This window comes from Stenella coeruleoalba, assembly GCF_951394435.1.
Source record: "Stenella coeruleoalba genome assembly, chromosome: 8".
Lineage (NCBI taxonomy): Eukaryota > Metazoa > Chordata > Mammalia > Artiodactyla > Delphinidae > Stenella > Stenella coeruleoalba.
In genome coordinates, this window is record NC_137154.1 from 6,429,154 (window position 1) to 6,454,332 (window position 25,179).

Here is a 25,179-nt window from a genome sequence, read left to right on the forward strand (position 1 = left end):
CACTGCCACAGCCTGCCCTCCCCATCCAACGTCTGCCCGGCACTCCCTGCAAGGCCTGTGGGAGCACTGACCACCTCCCGGCCCCGCAGAGCCCAAGCTTGCGCGCCCATTCCTGCCACCTCTCCTCTGTCTTTCAGGAGCGTTATTCATATTCCCTGCCACCCTCACAGCCCTCGTTTCCAGCTGTGCAGAGCAAATAGCAGAGACTAAACACATCCAGAGTGGAAGGGCTGCGCTTAATGGGCCTCCTTTTAATAAGTACTGAAAAAAACGAACACGCCACAGGGAAGAGAAGCGGCACGCCCCTCGCCCCTGGCTCTCCAGAAATCAGGCCACATTCTATCTTGGTCCCTTACGAGGGGCCGTTACCTGACACCGGGGGCTCTGAGCGGTTGAACAGATCTCTCCAGCCAGAATCAAGGAAGATACTGCTATACCTACTGTCGACAGAGCCCAGGTACTTGGCCACCGGGTGAGAACCTGGTAGGTGGAAACCAGACAAGGAGAGCTGGTGAGGGGGTGAATGATGGCCCAGCCTTCGGTCTCCCTGCCCGTCACTTCCTGGGACCCAGCGCCACCACCCCGCTTCAGGAGTGGGCCCTGCTGAGCCTTTACCGAGGGGAATGATGAGAAAGCGCATGTAGCCCAGCCAGTCGGAGGTCTTGCTGGCCAGCGACTTGACGAAGAAGCGGAGGATGGAGCTCAGGTAGCTCTGGCCGCCCACCGCTGCCACCTTCACCGGCCTCGGCATGGAGGAGTTGCAGTTGCAGCTGGGAAGCACGGGGAAAGGCACGGCTGGGTCAGGGGGGCCTGCGTCCGGCTCAGAGGAAGGCCCCAAGCTCAGACTTCACTCGATCTCAACAGCCCACGGGGAAAAGCAAACCAATAAACAAAATAATACAGGGAGAGGCAATAAACCACAGCGCTTTCGCAAACAGAGAGAAACCCAGGATCAGAGAGGACAGGGAATTGTCTAGAAGGAAGGCAGAACTGGCTGAGGCTCACGGGGAGACAACTCAGCAGCACCCTGGGGCTGGCGGTGGGCATGAGCCCAGACACCCGGGAAAGCCCGCAGCTCTTTCCCACGGAGCGAAGGCCCCGACTCTGGGTAGTCGGAGGGACGGGAGTAAAAGGTCTTGTAAAACCCTGGGCTCTCTCTGCCCGGCCTTCTTCGTCATGGGCTTAAGAAGAGGACGAGGCAACTCAAGGTGTGGCAGGAGACCAGGTGGGGAGGCAGGTGGGCAGGAAGGTGACATTTTTACCCCAACCCTCTGGGGCCAGCAGGGCATCAGAACACCACGGTCTGACGCTGCCCAACCAGGTACCAATTACGAATTCTTGGTCTGATAAGGCCAGGAGGTCCTCTCACTGCTTAGAAATCAGGGTGGGAGGATGAGGTCAGAGGGAACCCCAAAGGGCAGGAGAAGAGCCGAGCCCTTACTAGCGCTGGATACGGGTGAGCAGGGCGGACAGCACGGCCTGGACCTCCACCGTGGAGCACGTGCACACGACGGGCTTCCGCTGGTCCTGGAGCAGCTCTGCCACGTACTGCGTGGGGTGGGGGAGGGAAAGGAGCAGGGACACAGGTGAGGCCACGCAGCAGGGGCACTGCCTCCCCACAGGCCAAGAGGGCAGCGAGGCCCAGACCGAGCTGCAGGGCCCCATCCTCTGTCGTTCAGATCACAGCCGGGCAAAGGTCAGGCTTCCGGCAGCCAGCGAGGAGAAGGTGGGGCCGGACCCCACGTAGATGGGCTCATACGGAAATGTGGGAAGACCTAGGGCACATTAGATTCTAACGCGGCCTCTGTCGCCCACACGCTAGGTGGCCCCGGGATCTAACCGGGTGGACGACGGGAGCGGGAGGGACAGGGGCCACTGTTGCCCTGCCCCTGCTGGGCGGACTTTGTGGAAACCAGGGCGCCTCTGGCATCTCACAGCCCTTGGTGCTCCTCGAGGCACCTCCCCTCCGGTATGCTGCCTGAGCCGCAGGGCCAGGAAGGCGGGCATGACAGGTGATACTGCCGTGTTTATAAAGCTGAGGAAACCGAGGTACGGAAAATTGGTGATTTAAGCCCCACAGGTGGGAAGACGACGGGACTGGGACTAGAGTCCAGAACTGTGGGCTAAGTTCGGGGCAGGGGGGCCTGAGAAAGGGGGGTGATTTCCTATTTCCCCACACCTTGCCTTTCAAATCTGTCTCTCGCTCCCCAGAATCTCTCCTCCACAGCCCTGCGACCTTCGATACTTTACCTGGCCCTGCCAATCAGCGGTGCTCACAAGGATGACGTTTTCTGGGAGGGCTGCATCCGACACCAGGATCTGATTCAGTTGGTCATATACCACCTTTCTTGGAATCTACAAGGACAAAAGCGTCTGTTGGGCAGTCCCCAGGGAGCTTGAGGGGAAGGCTGAGAATTCCTGGGGCAGGGGTGTTCAGAGAACAGCTACCAGGGACTTGTGCGGGAGACCCGGTATCCCACCGGCCAGAGCATAAGGGGAAGGAAGGAGGGGGATCAGGAACAAGCAAAGCGAGGCCTCAGAACACAGGCTGGTGCGCCAGGGGCACAGCTGGCCGTCCTGCCAGAGCAGGAAGGGCCCCGAAGGGTAATGAAGCAGGGCAGCAGGAGAGGAGGAGGAAGACGACAGCAAGCAGGCGCTCACAGGATGGAAAACGAGGGCAACGCCGGGGAGAGAACTAATGAGAGCAGCAAGGAGGCTGTGTGGGGAGCTCCCCCGGCACAGCGAACAAAGGTATTTCAGGAACAGTGATTAACAAGAAGGACAATACCTCGCCCCAGGCACCAGGCTATTCTAGTCCCGGGTTCATTTTCAGGGTTCATTTTCAGCTATAAGAGCGTCAGCTCAGAAAGCCACATGGACACAAACTTCCCTTCCAATGATAGGTAGCAGGGAAACGAACAGGCCTGCTGTTGACCTCAGGAGAGCAGGAGGTCTGTCGGGGGAGAATCCTTCCCCCGGAGACTGACCTTCAGAGGGAACAGGACTCCCGAGGGCCAGTTCCTTCTGTGCCTGCCCCAGCCACTCTTAGGTCTTTCAATCAAAACTTTTTTTTTTTTTTTTTTTTGGCGGTACGCGGGCCTCTCACCGCTGCGGCCTCTCCCGCTGCGGAGCACAGGCTCCAGACGCGCAGGCTCAGCGGCCATAGCTCACGGGCCCAGCCGCTCCGCGGCATGTGGGATCTTCCCGGACCGGGGCACGAACCCGTGTCACCTGCATCGGCAGGCGGACTCTCAACCACTGCGCCACCAGGGAAGCCCTCAATCAAAACATTTTAATACTGTTGACGTGCCAGCTTGAAACCACTCTAATTGGCCCACAGCAGCACTAAGGGTATCAGAGCTCAGAGCAGACGTCCCGTGAGAGCCGATGGCTGCTGTCCCTAGAACCACTGTCCCCGCACAGTCTCCACTAAGGTCTGATGGGGGCAGAACGAGCCAGAGTCTCCTGCTCCGTCCCCGGCTCCCCACCAATTCCTCAGCAGTAGCAATAACAAGCATGCTAGACGTCCCCCTTTAGGTCTGCCTTCAAGACTTTATTCAGAGCCGTTCAAAGTACTCCCCGCTCCTCTTCACCCAACCGCCCAAGGAGACAACGGAACAGAGACCAAGGTCCAGGGGCGCCCGACAGGCCGGGGTACCTGCGTGCTGTGGCCCAGGTCTGGGGACCGCTCGCTGTCGGAGCTGTTGGTTCTCTCGCTCAGGGGCTTGGAGAGCTGCCGCTCCTTCAGGGGAGTGCCCCTCTTCTGCCGGGGGGTGTGAACCCCATCCATTTTGCTGCCACAGACGTGGAAGGAGGCGGTTAAACAGCCCCCTGGCCCAGAGCCATGGCCTGCCCCCGCTTCCTGAGGCCCCTCCTGCTAGGCTTCCCTCGCTCTACCCGACGCTTTAGGAGCTTCTTCCAACCCTGAGTACCTGGGAGAGGCAGAGCCCTGGAGGTCCGTTTTACTGGACTTCATCGGAGTTTTGACTTTCTCTGGCACAACCAGACTTGCGCTCACGTCTCCAAACATGTCCTGGTCAGTGATTTCCTGCCACGGAGGAAAGGAAGCAGTGAGGGTTACTTCCCCTTGGTGACCACGGGAGCCTCGTGGTTCCTGCCAGGGCCCATGACCGTCACAAGAAAGTCAGTCCCTTGCTCTCTTTTCCGGGAAGCACAGGGTTCTACAACTCCTTCCCCACCCGACGAGGACACCGTGACTGTTTAATTTAGCTGAGTGCACCCGCTGTACCAGGCACCATCTCCTGCTATTCAATCTGTACCCTACATTTATGAACTGACAGCCCACAAACCTGGGCTGATGATCTAGCTTCTCTAGGTGGGAAGGAGAGTGTTTCACTCAGGAAGTGACATGACTGGAACTTCATTTAAAAAATAAAAATTTATTTATTTATTTTTGGCCGCGTTGGGTCTTCGCCGCTGTGCGCGGGCTTTCTCTAGTTGCAGCGAGCGGGGGCTACTCTTCATTGCGGTGCGCGGGCTTCTCATTGTGGTGGCTTCTCTTGTTGCGGAGCACGGGCTCTAGGCGCGCAGGCTTCAGTAGTTGTGGCACATGGGCTCAGTAGTTGTGGCTCGCGGGCTCTAGAGCACAGGCGCAGTAGTTGTGGCACACGGGGCTTAGTTGCTCCGCGGCGTGCGGGATCTTCCCGGACCAGGGCTCGAACCTGTGTCCCTTGCATTGGCAGGAGGATTCTCAACCACTGCGCCACCAGGGAAGCCCCTGGAACTTCATTTTGAAACGACCGCTGTGCAGTATGGGCCAAAGTGGAAGATGGGTTACTCGGATTATGGGTGAACTACAGTAATGTTGAATCCAACCTAAGGTTTTGTCAGACACCAGATCCTTAATGCAGCATTATTTACTGTAGGAAACATAAGCCTGAAACAATTCCTCCTCGGCCTCCATTCAGCTAGCAGCTCCCCCCGTAAGGCGGATGTGCAGCACACCCCCAGATGGTATTCGGTCAAGTTCTCTGTTCCCTCCCATCTGCTGGGCCCGGCCTCCAGCCCCACCGGCTGAACTGTGGCAGAACCTGCGGGCCCAGCTCAGACGCCCTACCCCCAGGTGAATGGCTCTGTCCTTCCCGGGCCCCACAGAGCCTCTGCGCCAGGTGTGCCCCGGCTGGCTTTCCTCCCGGAGGTGGATCCACGGTGTTCTCATTTTTGCACCTTCAGTGCTCAACACGTGTATGCGTGTGGAATTTCAACCTGTGTGTAATTAAATTGGGCAGCCCAGCCGATCCACCCCACGCGCCCCTGAGCAGCTCCAGCATCTCTTAGCGGAAGGAGCTGACTAGTAATCACTTGGAGACTTAATGCTGTGGGCTGTCTGGCCATTGTAAAAGCAACCTGGAGGCAGGGATGGTTTTTCGGGGGAAGATACTGGTCATCGTATCTGAGCAGTAAACGAGGGTGACAGATAGTGAGAAATTATCTAAATTAGCACTTGATCAGATCTAACTAAAGGGCAGAATGGGGACACTTCTAGTTTGCTAGTTTGGGGAACAGCGTTATATTCCACGGGTAAGGATGCTGGGAGGAAGGGCACGCAGGACATTCACAAGTCCACAGAGTTAAGCCAAAGTTTCAGGGTGGTCGTCAGGATCTTTCTGCCTTTGTTTCTAAAGGTACCAAAGACTATTTTAAACAGCTGAAACAGGAGCCCAAACCATACATACCAGAGTGTCTGTTTCAGTCAAGCTGTCATCTTGATTTTTAATCCAAGCAGATTTGACTTTTTCTAAAGCAGCCAATTCCATCTGCAAAAATTATAATAATTAGTCATCATCAATCCAAATAACCACCACTCTAACCTGTTTTCTAGGTCCCTTGGAAGCTTAAAATACTCTCACTTAATCTGAAGACCTCATAAAATCTTTGGGACTTTCATCTTACTAGGAGCATATTTTTGTGAAAACTGAGCTTCGGAAAGGTCAGTTATTTTGCGATCATTAAATTAATAACAGCGAAATGCGGAACCCAGAAATTCTGACTCTCACAAGATGTCACCAGGAAAGAGAAGCTCAACGTTCAGATGGCATGGCTGTGGGATCTGTCAGTCTTAACCCTGGATTCGGTAAACACTCTTGCCCAGGAGGGGCACACAGGGCCTCTTCTGCTGTCAGAGTTGCTCAGAAGAAAGGGGAATCTCAGAGTTCACGTCTTTGATTTCGAGACTAAAGACATCCATGGTAGCCAAATGCTTTTTGCTTGGTAGAAACATCTGGAAAACCCTCAAACAGAATATACTAAGCCATTTAGGTGTGAAATAATTCTCCCTTTGTTCCCAACTTCTATTGGCATTTCTCATAAATATTAAAAAAGGACTTTGCAAATACAGATACATAACCAGATTTTTCACATTTGCTAATGCTGCTTCTGGCTGTGCAGACACCAATGTCAAAATCATAAGCAGTTGCGGGTTGTGGATCTTAGCTATGGGGAAGGTCCTGGCCTCAGTGGGTCTCTGGTTCTTGTGGGGAACCAGGGAATCAGAAAGGATCAAGGATATCCCACCTCCTCCCAATGACCCAAAGCCTTTTCTCTGAGTAAATAACAGAGTACAGAGAAATGGCCTAATAAGCTCAAGGGGCCACTCAGCAAACCAATGAACAAGGACCACAAAAGTAGGCCCACACCATACGCTAAGCCAGGGTTTCTCCACGTGGGCACCGCCGACATCTGGGGCGGGTCTTTCTTTGCTCAGGGGCATCTTGTGCAGGATTTGAGCTGCATCCCTGCCTCCACCCACTAGATGCCAGGAACAGCCCCTTATCCCCTATCACCCCCGCTGTGAGAACCCAAAATGTCTCTAGTCCTCGCCAAATGTCCCTTGGGAGGCAAAATCACCCTTGGTTGAGGACCACTGCTCTGAGCCGTCTGCCAAACTAACCTAACACACTTTATCCAGACCCTGTGACCCCTGAGGGGGAGACGGTTTGCTCAGAGCCGCGCACAGCAGGTTGCCTCCAGATTGCACCGCTAGCTCATTTACACATTGTCTGTATGAATAACCGATGATAACAGAGTCCACGCTCCCAGAGAACTCTTCATCAGACTTAAGACTGAAGATGGTTTCACTCAATTTGGGACCTCAGCATGACAAGTGAATTAAACACGTTTCAAAGAGAAGGAATCGGGGCGATAACACCATCCTGCTGGAAGGCTCTCAGGCAGCAGCCCTGTGGTCAGCCCTCCGACAGCAGAGCAGTGTTTCATGGCACAGCGCTGTGCTGAGATGTGCCGAGCGCTCTAAGGTGGACTCGGGGTGGGGCACCTGCGGGCTGTGCACTGACTCTTCTGCACGTTTCAGTCAGCCCCACCGGGAGCAAACTCCCGATTCTCCCAGTTCTTCTTCCTGCTTCTATAAATATTTTAGGCTTTTCTCACCCCAGCAGCGCAGTAGCTGTGTTGCCTAACTGAGTGGCTCTGAGGCAGATGTGGCGGTGCAAGGCGCTGTGCCTGGGGGCGACGCTGGCTGCTGCTGCAGGGGGTGCACGTGCTTGTGTGTGTGTGCGTGCGCACGCGCGTGTGAGCGCACGTGGAGGGGGCAGAGTGCGGTGGCACTTTAGGCTCTCAATTTTACGAAGTACTGGTCTCTAGCACCACTAGTTACAGTGCTGTGGAATTAGCAACTTTTAGCAGCAGGCAGTCCTGGCAGAAAGTCTCCATCTCTTGGCCGCCCCAACTGAAGCGCTGTCGGGGCCCACTGTTATCAGCTCCAAGAACAAAATTATGTTGCTACTGTGTGCTCAAGTCTTGGGAGAACTCAACAGCTGTAATAATTTGTATCAGCAGAAATTCCTTCTGGTTCTAGTGATAAAACTGAATCCTCTGAAATTTGGGGAACAAAAAGGAAGGTTAAGAAAAATAAATGAATAACAAGGCTGGGAAATCAGGGAAGAGAGGACAAGAGCTGGGCAGCATGTGCACGCCTGCCTATGGATACACCATCCCCGTACATTTTCCCTAATACGTTTAGAAGTTCTCTGTGTAAGAGCACAGCCTCGCTCTGTAGTTTCCAAAGTGTCTTTCATACTAAAGGATTCCAAAGTTCCACACCCACATCAAGACATATGGGGCTCTTCAAAATAGAAATATCACAGAGAACCAGCTAAGTCTGAAATCTGGCCCAGGGAACCAGAATTTGAAGAACTCACTAAAAAGACATCTAGATTCTATCAATCTCAGGAGTCCAGAACTGGCACGGCTCTCAGGGTCTGTAATAACAATGGCAAAGCAGCTTCCATTTACTGATGCTCCCCATGCCGTAAATCAATCCAACCATCAATCAAGCACCACGCTGGAGGCTTTAGCTGCATTTTCGCACTGGATCTTCACACTGCCCTGTGAGCCATGTCCTTCTTACATGCAATTTGTAGATGAGGACACAAAGTCTGGGTAACTGCCCAGATCACACAGTCAGTGGAGTGATGGAGTCAAGATTCAAACCCAGAAGTCTGACTCCAGAGCGTGTGCTCTCAAACCAGCCCTACCCTGCCCCAAAGAAATGTCTGGCCTGAACAGGGATCCTTAGGCCATCACACTGTAAAGACTGATACTCCATTGACTTTTGAGCTAACTGGGCTCCTGGGCCAACTCCTTTACTTCACAAATAAGGCACCCGAGGCCCAGAGCATCAAGGTGATTTTTCTCTTTAAGTTTTGTAAGCCATGCAGCTGAGACTAAATGTAGAACCTACAAATTCTATCAACCCAGAAACAGCTTCATCAGTAGAGAGTAGTTTCTCTTACTGATTTAGTAACGACGATTCCTAAAATTTATTGAGCGGTCACCACATGTTAGGTGTCACGCTTAGCATTTCCGGGGTATTAACCTCATTTAAAATTTGATTGCATTGTGTTGCAGTAGGGCCCTTGTTCTGCATTCCTAGGACACCGTAAGACAGTCCTCCCCTGGCCAGGTCCCAGGTTTCTCTCTAGAAGAGTCATCCCTTATATTTATACTTGCTGTGGAATCTGGCTCCAGGGGCCAAGGATCTGTCCACGTGGACAGTGATGCTTCAGCAGGGCCATCCAGCAGCCCTCTGTGAGAACGAGCAGCCCCAAGCCACATCCTGAGCAGAACTAGTCAGGTAAGGCCTCCTCAGCCCCAGATCATATGAACCTGGGCTGGAAAGGCTGAGAGCACCCGGTCTGAAAGCGGCGGGCCTGAGGTTTCTCGGTGGAGGGATTCTCGGTGGGGGCTGCCATTTCCCATCCCACATTTACTCGCTAAGGCCACGTGGTGCCGCTGTTCTAGGGCTGGATCACCCTGCTGCGCCTTCAGCAGGGAGAGGGATTACGTGGACGACAGTGCCACCTGGTGGTAGCAGGCAGTCCATGAGCTGACGCTCCGCAGACACCTGGGACCGGCGGCAGGCAGCCCTTCCATAGACAGCGCTTTTCAGGGGATGGAGAGCCTCACAGGCCTCAGGTCGTTTCCTCACAATTAATACCTACGCGCAGGGTGAGTTTTATATTTCCTCTGTTAAAGCGGCAAGAGCAGAAGGACTTAAAGGATTCAGTTTTTTTGATCTACAGAGAAGACACTGGGCTTTCAAAGCAAACCGAAAACCACTAGAATCAGACATGTCATCCTGCCTTTGGTCATAAACAAGGGGGAGGGCAGCTTCCTAGGGCCCGAGGCGGGTACAGCATCAACCCGGGCCTCTGCCCCTGATCCACTGCTGGGGAGAGCCTTCCCAGATAGGGACAGAGCGTGGTCCTGGGGTGATGCGGGGCTCTGGGGTGCTGCAGTAGACAGCTCCTTTTCCCTCTGGCTCGCCAGGCAAAATGGAAACCAGCCCACCGAGTTCTAAATTCTTCGAGGGCACTGCTCACTTTCTGAATAAAGCCCATGTAATTTCTCCTGAACAGACCCTGGGGCCTTCCTGCCCCTTTGCATCCACCCTCTCCCCAGCCTGGATGCAGAATCGCCACCACTGGCCGGGTGCCACACTCCCAGCTACCGCATGACGGGCGTTAAGGGAGAGGTCTTGAGGCACTGCGTGTTCCGGGAGGGAAGGCGCCAGGTCATGGCGGGAACAGACCATAAAGAATACCCGCCTGGCCACAGCAATATCGTCAGAGCACTAAGAGCCCAGCAGGACTGAGATGACAACTGAGGCTGAAACAAGATGAGATGGCCCGTAGGTCCCAAATGAGCCAGGAGCACAGGGCCCAGTGTTAAGCCCTGACTCTCCCCTGGTCCCACTCCCACACCCCACAGCCATTGGTCTTGCTCACAGGGCTGGTGGTGTCTTTGCCGAGGCTGCCCTTGCTGTTGAGGCTGCCAATCTCCGTCTGTGAGCTGGACTGCGACATCCCCTCAAAGAAGGGCCTGTGGCAAAGAAGCACAGCCAGGGTCAGTGGCCGCCAGGGCCCAGAGCAGCAGCTCACGGACAGCCGGGCAGGGCTGGTGTTCAAGAAAGAGCGACAATCCGGGCTTCGAGGATGCCGGCGAGGAAGGACACAGCAGAGGCTGGACCAGTAGGGACCTGGACCGAAGGACTTCAGGAGAGTCCTATCGGGGCTTTTGTCGGTTAGAGGCTAAAGCAGCGAGCTTTATCCAGACGGCAGGCGGTTCAGAAGGGGTGAGGAACCGAGATTCCCGGGTAATGGTTGGGGTGGGGTGAGGGAGGGCAGTCTAGGAGATTGCCATGGCCTAGAGAGACAGTGTGACAGAGGGGGTGCGGGCCTCACTTGAGCTTGGGCTTTGGCGTGCTAAGGATGCTCTCTGTCTCCTCCATCTCGGGACCACTGTCGCTGGGATTGTACATCTCCAGACTGTCATACAGCTCGTCCAAGTCTTCTTCCACTTCTCGTATCTGTTCTCGGGATACGTGTTCCAGCCCAAAGCCCACCTGTGGGAGAAAACAAAACCTTGGAGTCTGGGGCTACCCCTATTAACAACACGGCAGACAGGAAACTCCTTCCTCCTGGGCAGGCCCCACTGGCTTCCCTACCCAGTCCCCTTAAGGGACGTGCCATAGTTTCACGCTCATCAGGGTGGTCTTGGTGTGCTGTGATTTGATCCTGAGGGCAGGGACGTGGTGAGGCCACCGGCCCCGCTCAGAGCCTCCCTAGTGCTCCCCACTAGTGCCCGGCGTCAGGAAGAAGAGTGGGGTTCAGGCGGTACTTCTCCCGAGGAACTGGCGCAGGGAAACCCAGACGCCTGGGGCCCTGGCGGGCTCATGCTGGCCTCCTCTAGAGCCCGCAGGGGACAACTCTCCATCCCTGTCTCAGTCCACTGAGAAGAGAGCCCACGAAAGCTGGCTCTAGGCCTGCGAGCCCAGGGAAGGCACTGCTGCTCTTAGCGGCCAGTCCCTGACGCCATGGAGGAGGCCCCCACTTCACAGGCTGCTACTCACGAGGTTCCCCTCGGGGCAGGAGGGAAAACTGAACGATAGCAACTGGATCTGTGCTGGACACCCCACACCCGAAAGCTGGGCAGAAGCATGTGCCCCTGCTTCGAATACCATGGAACCTTGGGTGCTACGTGTAAATCTTTCCTTCTCTTTTCAAGTAGCGGAAAGCCCTCCTTTAGCGACCCCCTCACGTGGGGCTCCTGGAATCTTGACTCCAGATTGTGCCCGAGGAATGAGGGTGAAACTCTGGGAATTCTACTCACCATCCAGCTCGGGAGTAAGGGGTCGTACCTCGTCTGAAACTTTAAACCGCTTCAGGAGGGCCACAAACTTCTGTTTGATGTTAGGTTGCTGTAGGGACAAAGCCACAGGAGTCCTCAGCCAGCAGCCCAGTCGGCAGAGTGATCGAGGGCCGGCTTTGGTGAAGAACCGGGGCCACGCCCCCAGCCCAGTAACTGCCCATGGTCGCCTCCCGCCCATCCCTTTCTCTAGAACTTCAGAACCACGGCGAGAGCCACCTGTATACACACAGGTTCCTCAAACTCGAGGTTTCCAAAACAGAGCTCACCCTCTGCGCCGTGCATTCCCCCTCCTGGTCACCCAGGCACCGAGGAGTCCCCGAATCTGAACCCGGAGTCTCCCCCGACCCCCAGCCCAGGGGTGCTGCCTCCTACCCTCTTGTCCACCCGAAACCGCACCGCTTCCATCCGGCCTCCTTCCTCGTCCCTCTCTGGGGCCACCCACCGCCCTCAACTAGCTCCTCCCACCCCACTTCCAGTCTCATTCCCTCCAGAGTCCACTGCGACTGTTCCACATGCAGATCTCACCTCGTCACTCCCCAGATGCAAGGCCTTCACTGGCCCCAGAGCCTCAAGAACTTCGGTGTCACCCTGTGTCTGCTGAGGGCTGGCTCTGCCTGACCCTGGCCTCACCCACCACCCAACTCCTCACACCCCACTTAGGTGGGAACTAACTGCTTACGACTTGGCACCCCTCTGGGCCATTTACATGGTAACTTCTGCCTTGACTAAACATGTCCCCAGATCTACTTGGTGAAGTTCTATTTACTCTTAGAAAACCCATCTCCTGGCATCTTGCCCGCGAAGCTGTCCTGCTCAGAGCCGGTCACTTTCCCCTCAGGGCCATCGCTGCCCCTGACGCAGAGCTCGTCTGGCGCCTGCCCTACGGGGTTACGGTCACTTGTGTAGATGTGTCTGTGTCACTGGACACTGTGAGCTCCCTGACGGCATGGACCGGGCCTTCCTTATCTCTATGTGTCCAACCCCAGGCACGGCGACTAGCTTGTGGCCCTCAGCACCTCCTGACTGGATGACAGACTCACCGCCTGGGGATGGGGGAGACTAACTTGTGGGTGAGACTGAGCTGGGCCTTCAAGAAAGGGCGGGGCTCCCCAAGGTGGAAGAGCACCCACAGCAGAGGAGGAACGAGAGCCACAGCGACCGAGACGCAGAAGGCGCTTCAGAGAACGCTGAGTCAATTAACACGTCTAGGACAAAGTGCTCTTGGTAGGGAGAGAAGGATTCGTGTGCACGGGAGGCAGGAGTGAAAGGACAATCACTCTGGAAATCTGATTGGAAAGCGCCTGCAGTTAACACAAAAAATAAAAACACCTTTCGGGGAGTGAGTGGGCGTCAAAGGAACACTGAGCTCTGGTCGTATAACCAGTGAAGCTACGGAGGCGACCACAGGAAGAGGCGATTTATATAGCTCCAGGGGGCACCTTTGGGAAGAAAACGGGGCCTCTTTGTGGTTACAGCACAGGAAAAAGAAAAACTTAGCAGGAGTAGCCACAACAGAGAGCGACCTCCAGCCTCTGCCATCATCAGAGCACAGGGTGGGCTGGAGGCCAGGATGGGCCTTACCCGGCCTAGGAGCGCCTATCGAGGATTAGAAGCCTGAGGACGATGAAACAGTTCACACGCGCTCTAGTCATCATCCGGTGGGGGAACCAAGGCCTCAGCCTTGAGAATTTATTATACATTGTAGCCCAGGGATACCCAAGGATGCCTGGAGAGAGGACAGCGTGTTTCATGGTGGAACAGGCTCGGATACGACATGTTCGGAAGGTCTGGCCTCCACTTATTTCACTCCTGAAGGTGACGGGAATCTCTGCTCTTGGGGTCCCTGGGCTGCTCTGCGCTAGAGAGAATCAGGATGCCTCTGGGGACAAATGAAACTGTGAACTTCTCTTCCAAAAAGCTCCTGGCACTTTTGACTCCCCCGAACTCTGGCATGGGAACCCGAGAAGAGGTCAAAGTTAACCTAGAAATTCGGGTATTAAGCATCTCAGTCCAGGACTCTAATTTCACCAAAAGTAGTGACTCCTGAGGAGATCGCGTGCAGGAGACACAATCTAAAGGCCTCTGGTCTCTAAGGTTCTGGGTCCATTAAGGCAGGCACTGTGTCGAGCCCACAGTTCCAAGCACTAGCCCACTATTTCCGGGTAAGTTCAACAAATGATTCCAAATGGAGATGCTCCTAGAGAGGACTGGACTTATCTGTGCGGTGGACAGTACGAAACCTGAAGTAATCACCTGGAGAAGGGAGGGAGGGTGTCTGAGGGGTTCTGCTCCCCAAGGAAGCATCTGTTCCAAAGTCTACAACAAGGTTTCTCAACCTTTCTTCTATCCTAAGATAACCTGAAGAATATAACACGCTCCTATCAGGAACGCTGGTTCTCTGCAACAGTGATGCTTAATTAGCTGGTGGTGGAGGTGGAGGTACCAAGGGGTGTATCACAGCCTTGAGGGCATGGCCCTGTGCAGATGTTAAAAAGCCCCCAGGAAGTCTGAATACACCACTCCCATCCTACCCCCAGATTGCAAATCTCTGCTAAAACATTCCCCGGGCCTTGGAGGCTCACCCTTGTGATGGCAGACGTTGAGGTTAGTTTCCTCCGGGTCTTCTTTACTTTCCGAAGATCCTCATCTTCATAGAACAGGTCCTAAGTGGGTAGGGGGATGGAATGAGGTTAGGAAACCCTAGGAAGGTCTGTAACTGCTTCTCGGCCGCTTTATTGAGGGGCTGTGGAAAGTTACCTGCCCGTGTAGTGGGTCATCACTGCCTTCCTGTTCTGATGAGAAACTCTCCTCCTCTTCCTCAGAATAATTGTCAATATCAGGAGAACGGTCTGGAAACAGACACCTTAATAAGATGACCTCGCAGGGCGAAGATCTGGTCTAAGAGGCTTTGGCTGGCTGGAATCATGCTCTCCTCAAGTGGAAACGCGGCCGGGGTGCAGGAGAGGGCCCCGACCCCCTTTCATTTCCAGGGAGCTCTAAGCTCCTCTTTCCTAGGAACGTGTTAGGCTTTCCTGGGATGGAGATCAGGTGACGGGGAGGGCCTCCCGACACCACACATGTCCTACCAGACAGCTTGGATTTGATTCCTTCATGGTCAATGGGCTGGCTGGACAGGGAGTAGATCTTTATTTCTGCCACAGGCACGGAGACATCCTTCACGTTGCTGTGCAGGCCGAGTACCAGGGCGCCTTCATTCGGGTGCTGCATCACCTACGAGCACGGGGTGGCCACGGACACACCTCACTACGGACAGTGCCGCAGAGCAGCCCGTTTTCACAAATCCCAACGGACAGGCGAGCCACTGGGAACGGTGTTCTGCTGACACATTTTCTTTTTCACTATCTTCCAGATTCACGCCTACCGTTCTCCTATTGCCTGTCTCACTTTACCGTTTTTTTTTTTTCCTTTTTGGCTGTGCCACGCGGCTTGTGAGATCTTAGTTCCCCCACCAGGGATTGAACCAGGGCCCACGCAGTGAAAGCACGGAGTCCCAACCACTGGACCGCCAGGGAAGTCCCCGGTCTCACTTTAAAACTACCTCCTGAAGTGTCAGCCACGGGTCAGGCCACGTGCTTAGAGATAAAAATCAAGGCCTGAGATTGAAAATGACTGCTAATCTCTAGGACTGCATTTTAGTTTAAGTCTTTCACAGAGAAACTAGCTCTCAAGGCTGCGCGAGGCTGGCCTGCAGACCGTGGCCACCTGTACCAGGCCACCTGTGCCAGGCAATAAGGGCTTGACACAGCTGGCAAAACGTGCCATCCACATACTTCACTCCCCCCAGGCCCTCTTTCTGACACAAAACATGAAGAGGACAGAAAGATGGGCTGGGACTAGCTCACCTTTTACTATGGACACAAAATGTTTCTTACTTAATGTTCTAAAATACAGAAATAGGTTTTAAAATTGATTTGTGGCCCCTTTCCTCTTCCCCTTGGTCAGGGCTGAGAAGATTCACCAGGCATACAGGGAAGCCGCACAAACGAGCAAACATACTGAGAAGGGAATTAAAAACATGAGAAGGAGAAAGGCTAGAGGAACCCCAAAGTGCTGATTGGAATTGACTGGAATGTGAGCTCATGATCAGATAGATACAGAAGTGGAAACAGATGCGATGTGTATGTACATACACGTGCATACGCATATGTATACATGTATTTCCTAGCTCCATCTGCTGAGAGGGAGGAGAAGCAATGATGCCCCAGTTGGGAAAACGAGCACCTCTAGCATCCAGATCTTGGTTTCTAAATACCATTCTCCACTACAAGGAACCAGGGCTCTTTGGAGGATCAGTTCATGCTGAGGCTGGGTCAGGGAAAGTACATGATGAGCCTGTAATATTTTGTACCAGAAAGTAAAGAAGCATGTAAAGAACGATGAGGCATATAAAAAGGATATAGGAATCAGCTTGAAGGGGCTCTTACCGGCCAAATTCGAGAAAATTTGAGCATCAAAATAAATAATGATAGTAGCAGACTAAACCCCACTGAACTAAACAGGAATCCACAGATCCAAAACTGCTACAAAGAAATGAGTCAATCAGTAAGTGGAGAAGAAGGGAAAGCTGTATCTTACAGCAGACGGCCAACTAATAAATAGAGGAGGAATGGTGGGATTGGAAATTCACTGTCTGGCAAACGTCCAAGTAATGACTGATTCCGGTAAGAATCATTAATAGAGGCTAAAACTACTTGGTGAAGATATGAGTGGATAAGAAACTGTTATATAGTCTCAAAATATCTCCTCCCTATAAAATGTTTTTTTTTCATTGGTAAGAACAAAATATGTATTACTTAACTTTATACTGGAAATCCTGGCACACACCATCTTAAATTAACCAAGCGATAAGAGTTAGCCTCACCAGTAACGGAACAAATCAACAAGGAGTGCTGCCTGCATTACTGCTTGCAATAATTCTGCCAAAAACGCAGAAGCTGAATGTACATCTTCAGAAAACATCAGACAAATCTGAACTGAGGCACATTCAATAAAGAGCCTGTACTCTTAAAAAATGTCAAGGGCCTGAAAGACAAAGAAAATCCAAGGGACTGCAGGTCGAGGGAGACTAAGGAGACAAGAGCTAAGTGCAGCGCTTAATCCCAGATGAAACCCTGGGCCTGCAGAGGACATCCCTGAGTCGCTTGGCATGACCTGGGTGGGGACTGCGGGTTAGATGGCAACCCTGTGTCGGTGCTAATGTCCTGATCTTCACGGTAGACACAGTACGTATTAACTATGTGTGATGGGGCACCAGCTTACTTTCGGTGGTTCAGAAAAGAAAACAACATGCATAACGCGTATGTAGGAGAGAATAATAAGGCAGATGTGTTAACACTGAAGAATCTGGGTGAAGGGTAGATGGGAATTCTTTATACTATTCTTACAACTTTTCTCTAAGTTTGACATTTTTTTAAAGGTTAAAGAAAAAACTTTTCATGAGGGAGAAAGTTCTCGATAAAAAGAAGTGCATCCTGAATTTCCAATAAAAGAATTAATTTGTAACACAGAATAAAACACCCAAACAGCAGGCTGGGAAAATCACTGGCTGGGCCGTGTCTCTCGTAGGCTCCGAAAGGCTGACTGTCCAGAGGCCGCCCTCTCTCACCTCTGCCATGTTGATGAGCCCCACGGCCAGGGTCTTATAGCCCAGGATGGTCCGGTTCTTGTAACGCTTTCTCCTCTGCAACATGATCTGCAGCTTGTTGGCATCTCGCTTCAGGAAATGAGGGTACTGCCGAGCACAAAACAGAGCCGAGCACAGTTAATCAGCAACTGGGTCCTCGGTGGGTCTTGGTGCTGCGAGAGGACGTGCCACCTTCCTGTGCTTCACTGGCTCCCAGCTGCACAAGGGGGTGATAGGGGCGAGGGGAGCGCCTGGTTTCCACTCCGCAGCGGGGTGGTCCACACACGCTCAGAAAACAGCCTCCTCCCTTGCCAGATAATCAGCTGTCCGTGCACTGCAACCTGGGGTACTGGCGTTAGGCGGAGAGACAGACATACTGGGACAGATAAGGAGGAGAAGGGAAGGGATGGAGGTTGCAGTATGCAGGCAAAACAAGACTGAAGCATCCGCCTCTGCTGGGGGGCATGGCGTGGATTACTAAGGAGAGGAGACGGGGCCGAGTGTGGTGGGACAGTGGGGTTAACAGCTCTGTCTGAGGAAAAGGGGAAGAAGAATGAGAGGCAAAGCATTACATACAGGATGGATAAACAAGGTCCCACCGTAGAGCACAGGGGACTATATTCAACAGCCTGTGATAAACCATGATGGAAAAGAATATGAAAAAGAATGTATACACACACACACATATATATATGTATAACTGAATCACTTTGCTGTACAGGAGAAATTAACACATTTTATTTTATTTTTTAGTGCTTTTCATTCATTTATTTACTTCACATCTTTATTGGAGTATAAATGCTTTACAATGTTGTGTTAGTTTCTGCTGTACAACAAAGTGAATCAGCTATACGTATACATATATCCCCATATCCCCTCCCTCTTGAGCCTCCCTCCCACCCTCCCTATCCCACCCCTCTAGGTCATCACAAAGCACTGAGCTGATCTCCCTGTGCTATGCAGCAGCTTAACACAACATTTTAAATCAACTATACTGCAATTAAAAAAAAAAAAAAAAGAACGATTTGTGGTGTACTTTTCAGCAGCCCATCTGGGTCTCGGCACCCTTGCTGTGGCTGTCTGGGTGATTGCTCTGGTTCTCCAGGCCGGCCACAGAAGCTCTAGGTGACTTTAAATCATTGGGTTATGGCTGTTTTCGGATAAAACAGTCTCCAGATTAGAGGACTGTTTGGGATTGGGCTGGACATGGCATATTAATGACCTAAGACTGAGCAGGCTCTCACCTGGAGGGAGAAGGTTAACTGGAGCTCTGTTTCCACCAACCCACTGGCTGGAAGGATGATCTCGTTGGAGCGAAGAATCCTTTTTGAACCCTGAAACCAAGAAAAAATAGGTCAAAGCTGTATCACCAAAAATCAGACCAAAAGAAATACTGCTTGCAAACAACATCTAAACTCTACAAAGATTCTTACCAGTTCAAGTATTCCACCCGTCTTTTTGTTGTACTTGATCACAATCAAGCCACTACCATAGATGTGGTTTTACATGTATTATGCTGTCCGTTTGCAAAGGGTTTTCACATGAAAATGGTTTGTTATTGCATCTGAGTTCTCCTCTCCCACCGCTCCTGAGGGAGAGGCAGTGGTGTCGCACCCCAAGGCGTGGCAGTTCTCCCCATGGCACCTCAGCCGCCCTCCTCCCGTCTAACTGACACTTCGGCCACACTGTCCTGTCTCTGGGCATTTCCACATGCTGTTTTCTCTTCTTGGATATTCCTTCATGCTTCTGTACACAGCTAACCAACTCACCTTCCCAGTCTCAGCTTTGATATAATTTTTTTCCAGGAACTCTTCCTTTTAGTGCGGCTCCCCCCGCCCCCGCTTCCCCTGCCGTGCCCCCCAGCACCCCCGCTCCACCACACCTAACGCTGGGTTAAACACCATAGTGTTTTTAGCTCTTAAAAATAAAGTTGGGCTAAACTGTTCCTCAATGTAAAAAGAGATCAGCAGGAGAGCCTGAGGAATGCCAGTATATTTATAAAAATTACTTTAGGGCTTCCCCGGTGGTGCAGTGGTTGAGAGTCCGCCTGCCGATGCAGGGGACACGGGTTCGTGCCCCAGTCCGGGAGGATCCCACATGCCACGGAGCGGCTGGGCCCGTGAGCCATGGCTGCTGGGCCTGCGTCCGGAGCCTGTGCTCCGCAACGGGAGGGGCCACAACAGTGAGAGGCCCGCGTACCGCAAAAAAAAAAAAAAAAAAAAATTACTTAAAAAACCGTTGAGTTTAATTTAACACAGTGAAGTGCCCCGATCTCCAGTATACAGATCGGTGAGTTAGTAAATGTATATACCCGTGTAACCCACACCTCTATCAAGATGTAGAGCATTGTTACTACTCTGGAAAAATCCCTTGTGATGCCTCCCAGTCAATCCTGCGCTCCTGTCTCAGAGGAAAGCACTGTTCTGAGTTCTTTCACCATAGGTCAGTTTTTCCTGTTCTAAAATTCCATATAAATGGAATCATACAGTGTGTACTATTCTGGTCGGGCTTCTTTTGCCCAACATTTACAATGTGTCTGAGGTTCATACAGGCTGTTGAGTGTATCGAAAGCTTGTTCCTTTTTACTGCTGAGCAGAATTCTGTCCCATGAATGTACACATGTGATTTCTGTTCTCCTGTCACTGAACACTTCACATTTGGGGTGTTTCTAGTTTGGGACCATTATGGTTAAAGCTGCCATTCTCGTACAAGTCATCCACACAAGTGGATGTGTCTTCTTTTTCTTGGGCCGACACCTAGGAGAGGAACGGCTGGGACTTAGGGTAGACACATATGTAGCTTCGTGAGAAACCGCCAGACTGATTTCCAAAGTGTTAGTACCACTTTCCACCTGCAGCTGCATCCGGCGTGGTCTGTCCTGGACCCGTGGATTCTACTGGCCACGTGCAGAGAGGTCCATCACTGTGGCTGCAATTTGCATCTCCCTGAGGACTCAGCCCACGCAGCACCTTCTCAGCTGTTTATTGGTCCGCTGTAAATCTCCATTTATGACATGACTGATCAAACTTCTTTGTTTTGTTTACCTTGTTATTCGGGCGTAAGTTTTTTATTTATATAAGACATTGTCAGGTATATGCACCATAAATATTTTCTTGCCTATTCATTTTCTTAATAGTATCTTTTGATGAAGTATTTAATTTTGATCTGGTCAACTTTATTATTATTTTTTTCCTTTATGGTTAATGCATTCTGGGTCCTAGCTAAGAAACCTTTGCCTACTCCAAGTAATGAAGTTATTCTGCTGTATTAGAGTAGATATTCCACTCTGTTTTCCTTTAGGAATGAAAAAAATTTAGTTTTAACCTTTAGGTTTCTTATCCATTTCTAATTTTTGCTTTTATAAAATACAGATTTTGTATAATGCAGGAAGGAAAATCTCCTAAATGTAGTATTTCACAATGCTTTTAAAATTAGAATAGCATTATATTATGCCAATTAAAAATAATAAAGGACGCTCTGCCTCATGCGTCAGATAATGCTTTCTGTAACCTCTATGACAAACAAGAGTCTTGGCAAAGTTTTCACCTGAATTTATATAGGTAGGCTCTTAGGATTTAAGAAGTCTCTGGACAATGAATCTCAGAAATGCTGAGAATCCAAAATGTGGTTGATATATAGCAGTGGTTTTCAACTAGGGGTAGGAGACATTTGGCAAAATTTAGAGACATTTTTGATTGTTACAGCTGGGGTATGTGCGTGCGTGCGTGCGTGATATTTCTAGAGCGTAGAGGCCAGGGCTGCTGCCGACCAGTCTACGAGGTACAGCACAGCCCCACAACACTGCTGAGAAACCCCGCACAGCTGAAACCTGCTCCGTCCTGAAGACACTGCTTCCTGGGCTGACTGCTGGGCTTGGGGGTGGGGCAGGGTCCTCCTTGTTCCTTGTCAGCAGCTCCAGAACATCCTCCCTTCCACCTCCCCAAACTCCTGCTTTGAGTGGATGCCCCTACTCTAGCCTCTCTTCCTGGCTGTGGCTCTTGTCTGTACCTGCCAGCATCCCTGCTCATTTCTTGACTTTAGCTCCTCACGCACTGTTCTTTTCCCAGCACTACTCCCGCCGTAACTCTTCATGATTTCTTTTTTTTTTTTAACGATAATATAACTTACTGATGAAAGCATCCTTGTCTAAATGTCTTTATTTTTTGGCTGCATTGGGTCTTCGTTGCTGCGCACGGGCTTTCTCTAGTTGTGGTGAGCAGGGGCTACTCTTCGTTGCGGTGCGTGGGCTTCTCATTGCGGTGGCTTCTCTTGTTGCAAAGCACGGGCTCTAGGCACGTGGGCTTCAGTAGTTGTGGTACGTGGGCTCAGCAGTTGTGGCTCGCGGGCTCTAGAGTGCAGGCTCAGTAGTTGTGGCGCACGGGCTTAGTTGCTCCATGGCATGGGGGCTCTTCCCGGACCAGGGCTCGAACCCGTGTCCCCTGCATTGGCAGGTGGATTCTTAACCACTGTGCCACCAGGGAAGTCCCTCTTCGTGATTTCGACATGTGCGCTTTCCAATGTCCTGGCCCCTAAACCCCGTGGTTTCCCTCTCCCAGTGGTCTCGTCCTCACCCTTGTCTGAGCCCCTCCACCCACATGGTCACACTCTGGGCCTTATGGTTACCGATAATGACGGCCAAAGCCTCATCTCAGTGTCATGCACCCCACTCTCTGATCTCCACTTCCCAACTTTCCAGCTCACTCTCGCTTGTTTGTCAACAACAATAATCCCTTGAACCCCCCAGGCCTACGATCCACTGATCCCCCCACCATGTTTCACTCCTCCTCATGCCCGCTGTCCCCTCTTTCCTCCTCACTCAGCTTAAATGCCCCCGTCAGTCTGGACGAGCGGTCCCTGCACACGCCCTAGCGCCTCTGCCCGCTGCTGTTCTCTGCGCTCACTTGGTACATTACAACCCTGTACAAATCCAGCTGCCCCAGCTGAACATGCCTGGAGAGAATCATACAATCAGCTAACTGTTCTGACTTTGTTTTTTTTTTTTTGCGGTACGCGGGCCTCTCACTGTTGTGGCTTCTCCCGTTGCGGAGCACAGGCTCCGGACGCGCAGGCTCAGCGGCCATGGCTCACGGGCCCAGCCGCTCCGCGGCATGTGGGATCTTCCTGGACCGGGGCACGAACCCGTGTCACCTGCATCGGCAGGCGGACTCTCAACCACTGCGCCACCAGGGAAGCCCTAACTGTTCTGACTTTGACTTCATGACCCCAAACGTGACGTGGGCCTGCAGAGCTGCCTGGCGATCACTGCATTTTCCCCAGTCCGGGCACTTGCCCCTTCACTCCACAAGATGACCTCCCATTCTTCTTCACACCCCAACGCCTCCTCACCCCTTCCCTCATTCTAAGCGAATAACCTTGATTCCTACCTTGCCGAGAAAATGGAAGCAATAGGAAAAGAACGCCCACCACACTTAGCTCCTTGCCCAGTCCGTATGCCCACAGGTTCCTCCCCTCCGGTTACACAGATGGGCTCCCGGCCCCCACCCGATGTCAGCCGCTCCATCCCTCCATCCCTGCTCACGGACTCAGGGAGGCTCTTCTAACCATTCTCCCCTCTCCTATACAATCAACTTCCGTCTCTCTTCTGGATCATTTCCATTAGCAAACAGGCTAATGTTTTTTCTCTCATTAAAAAAAATATCCGCTCTTGTCTCCCTACGTGCCCTGCAGGCTGCCACCCCACATCTTACCTCCCCTTTATAGCAAACTCCTCAAGAGCTGTCTACATTTTTTTTTTTTTTTTGTGGTACGTGGGCCTCTCACTGTTGTGGCCTCTCCCGTTGCGGAGCACCGGCTCCGGACGCGCAGGCTCAGCGGCCATGGCTCACGGGCCCAGCCGCTCTGTGGCATGTGGGATCTTCCCGGACCGGGGCAAGAACCCGCGTCCCCTGCATCGGCAGGAGACTCTCAACCACTGCGCCACCAGGGAAGCCCGAGCTGTCTACTTTGCTCTTGAAGACTTCTCTCATTGTCTCGTAACTCCGCCACGACTGCCATTGGCAGGGTCTCCGATAACCTCCATGAGGAGGACTCCTCTTCATTCGCCTCCAGCAACTCTCCCTTCATGCGGCCTCCTGGACACTCACTCTCCTGGATTTCCTCTCACCCTCAGCTGCTCTTTCCTGGTCTCCGTGTCAGGTCCTTCCTCTCCTCCCTGACATCCTAGTCTTGGGGAGCCTGTGGCCTCAATCCTTAGACCTGTTCTCTTCTCTGTAACGGCTTCCTCCACTCCTGGGCAGCTCATCCACCTTATGGTGTCAGATACGCTGATGATTCCCCAAACTGTTTCCCTCCCCCAGACCTGTCTCCTGAACTCCGAACTCACATATTCAGCTGTCTATTCACCGCCTCCCCTCGCATGTGTAACAGCCACCTCAAACACCATGTGATAGGCTGAATTTTGGATCCTTCCCCCCAAACCTGCCTTCCCCAGTCTTCCCCATCTCACTTAATGGCGTTTCCGCCCTTCTAGTCCCTGAGGCCGAAGCTCTGGTGCCGCCCTCATCTCCTGCCAGAATCACTGTCAGAGCCCCTTGGCTGGTCTTCTTGATTCCTCTTTCCCACCTACAGTCTGTCTTCCATAGCCAGAACGACCCCATCACCTCCCTGTTCAAAACCCTCCACTTCACACAGAACGAAAGCCAGAGACCTTGCCATAACTGCGCACACCCTTCCCCCTACCTCTCTGACCTCATCTCCTCCTCTCACTCCCCTCCAGCCTCACTGCCGCCCCAGCCGTCTCCGCCCTGCCAGATGTAAGCCTGCCAGCACGTTCCTGCCTCAGGGCCTTGCCTTGGCTTCTCCCTCAGCCTGCAGAGTTCTTCCTCCCGATATTTGCACAGCTTCCTCCCTCACCTCCTTCAAAGTCTTTGCATGAAAGTCATCTTCTCAGTGAAGCCACCCCTGACCACCACATACGATTTGTAACTTCCTCCACCCCAGGGCATGGCATGCTCCATCCTCTTCACCGTATTTTATTTATTTGACATCCCCCGCCCCCCCACCCGCCACCTCCCCCCCCACCCCGGGACATATCATCTTCCAACAGCAGCGGCCCTCACTATTTGAACTCTCACTATCCAAATATATGCTATAAATACCTGTAAACATTTCTATCCCAAACGCATTATCTGAATTGCAAACTTGTGAACATGAACTTGTGCATGCGGGGAACAGGATGTAGCTGCGGTGCAGCCACAGGACCATGGCCAGCTCACGCGCTTCCGAAGCATGGCACAGTACTGTTCTCATCTTTGCCAACCTTCTCCAAAGATTTAGCCCTTCACGGGTCCCAGTATTTGCTTCTTCCAGGTGCCAGGCACTACCAACTTGAGTCCAATTTCAAAACTATCTGTTTTTAAAATAATTAATTAATTAATGTTTATTGTCTCTTTCCTTCCACTACAATGATTAATCTTAAACTTTTCAGTCTCAGGATCTTTTTACACTCTTAAAAATTACTGAGGACCCCAAATAGCTTTTGTTTATGTACATGTATCTTTCAATGTTTACCACACTAGGAATTAAAACTGAGATATTGGGCTTCCCTGGTGGCGCAGTGGTTGAGAGTCTGCCTGCCGATGCAGGGGACACGGGTTCGTGCCCCGGTCCAGCAGGATACCACATGCTGCGGGGCGGCTGGGCCCGTGAGCCATGGCTGCTGAGCCTGCGCGTCCGGAGCCTGTGCTCCGCAACGGGGGGGGGGGGGCGGCCACAACAGTGAGAGGCCCGCATAACGCAAAAAAACCAAAAAACTGAGATATTAAAAATATGTATTAATTCATTTAAAAATAACTGTAATGAACTTATTATGTGTTTACATAAAAATA

At 52.3% G+C, this 25,179-nt stretch overlaps 1 protein-coding gene across 2 annotated transcripts in view; it reads right to left on the reverse strand.

Moving 5' to 3' along the window:
- Positions 1–25,179, reverse strand: part of PACS1 (phosphofurin acidic cluster sorting protein 1) — a 140,120-nt gene that overhangs the window by 8,841 nt on the left and 106,100 nt on the right. For both annotated transcript variants that reach the window (XM_079930524.1, XM_079930525.1), the window contains exons 3-17: positions 18,577–18,666; positions 17,315–17,440; positions 14,775–14,919; positions 14,446–14,537; positions 14,271–14,351; positions 11,678–11,737; positions 10,722–10,882; positions 10,266–10,359; positions 5,697–5,777; positions 3,933–4,048; positions 3,659–3,794; positions 2,251–2,355; positions 1,442–1,548; positions 616–770; positions 370–480 (exon numbers count right to left, since the gene is read on the reverse strand). In XM_079930524.1, coding sequence (XP_079786650.1) covers positions 370–480; positions 616–770; positions 1,442–1,548; positions 2,251–2,355; positions 3,659–3,794; positions 3,933–4,048; positions 5,697–5,777; positions 10,266–10,359; positions 10,722–10,882; positions 11,678–11,737; positions 14,271–14,351; positions 14,446–14,537; positions 14,775–14,919; positions 17,315–17,440; positions 18,577–18,666 — 1,660 coding nt within the window. The remainder of the gene's footprint in view (positions 1–369; positions 481–615; positions 771–1,441; positions 1,549–2,250; positions 2,356–3,658; positions 3,795–3,932; positions 4,049–5,696; positions 5,778–10,265; positions 10,360–10,721; positions 10,883–11,677; positions 11,738–14,270; positions 14,352–14,445; positions 14,538–14,774; positions 14,920–17,314; positions 17,441–18,576; positions 18,667–25,179) is intronic.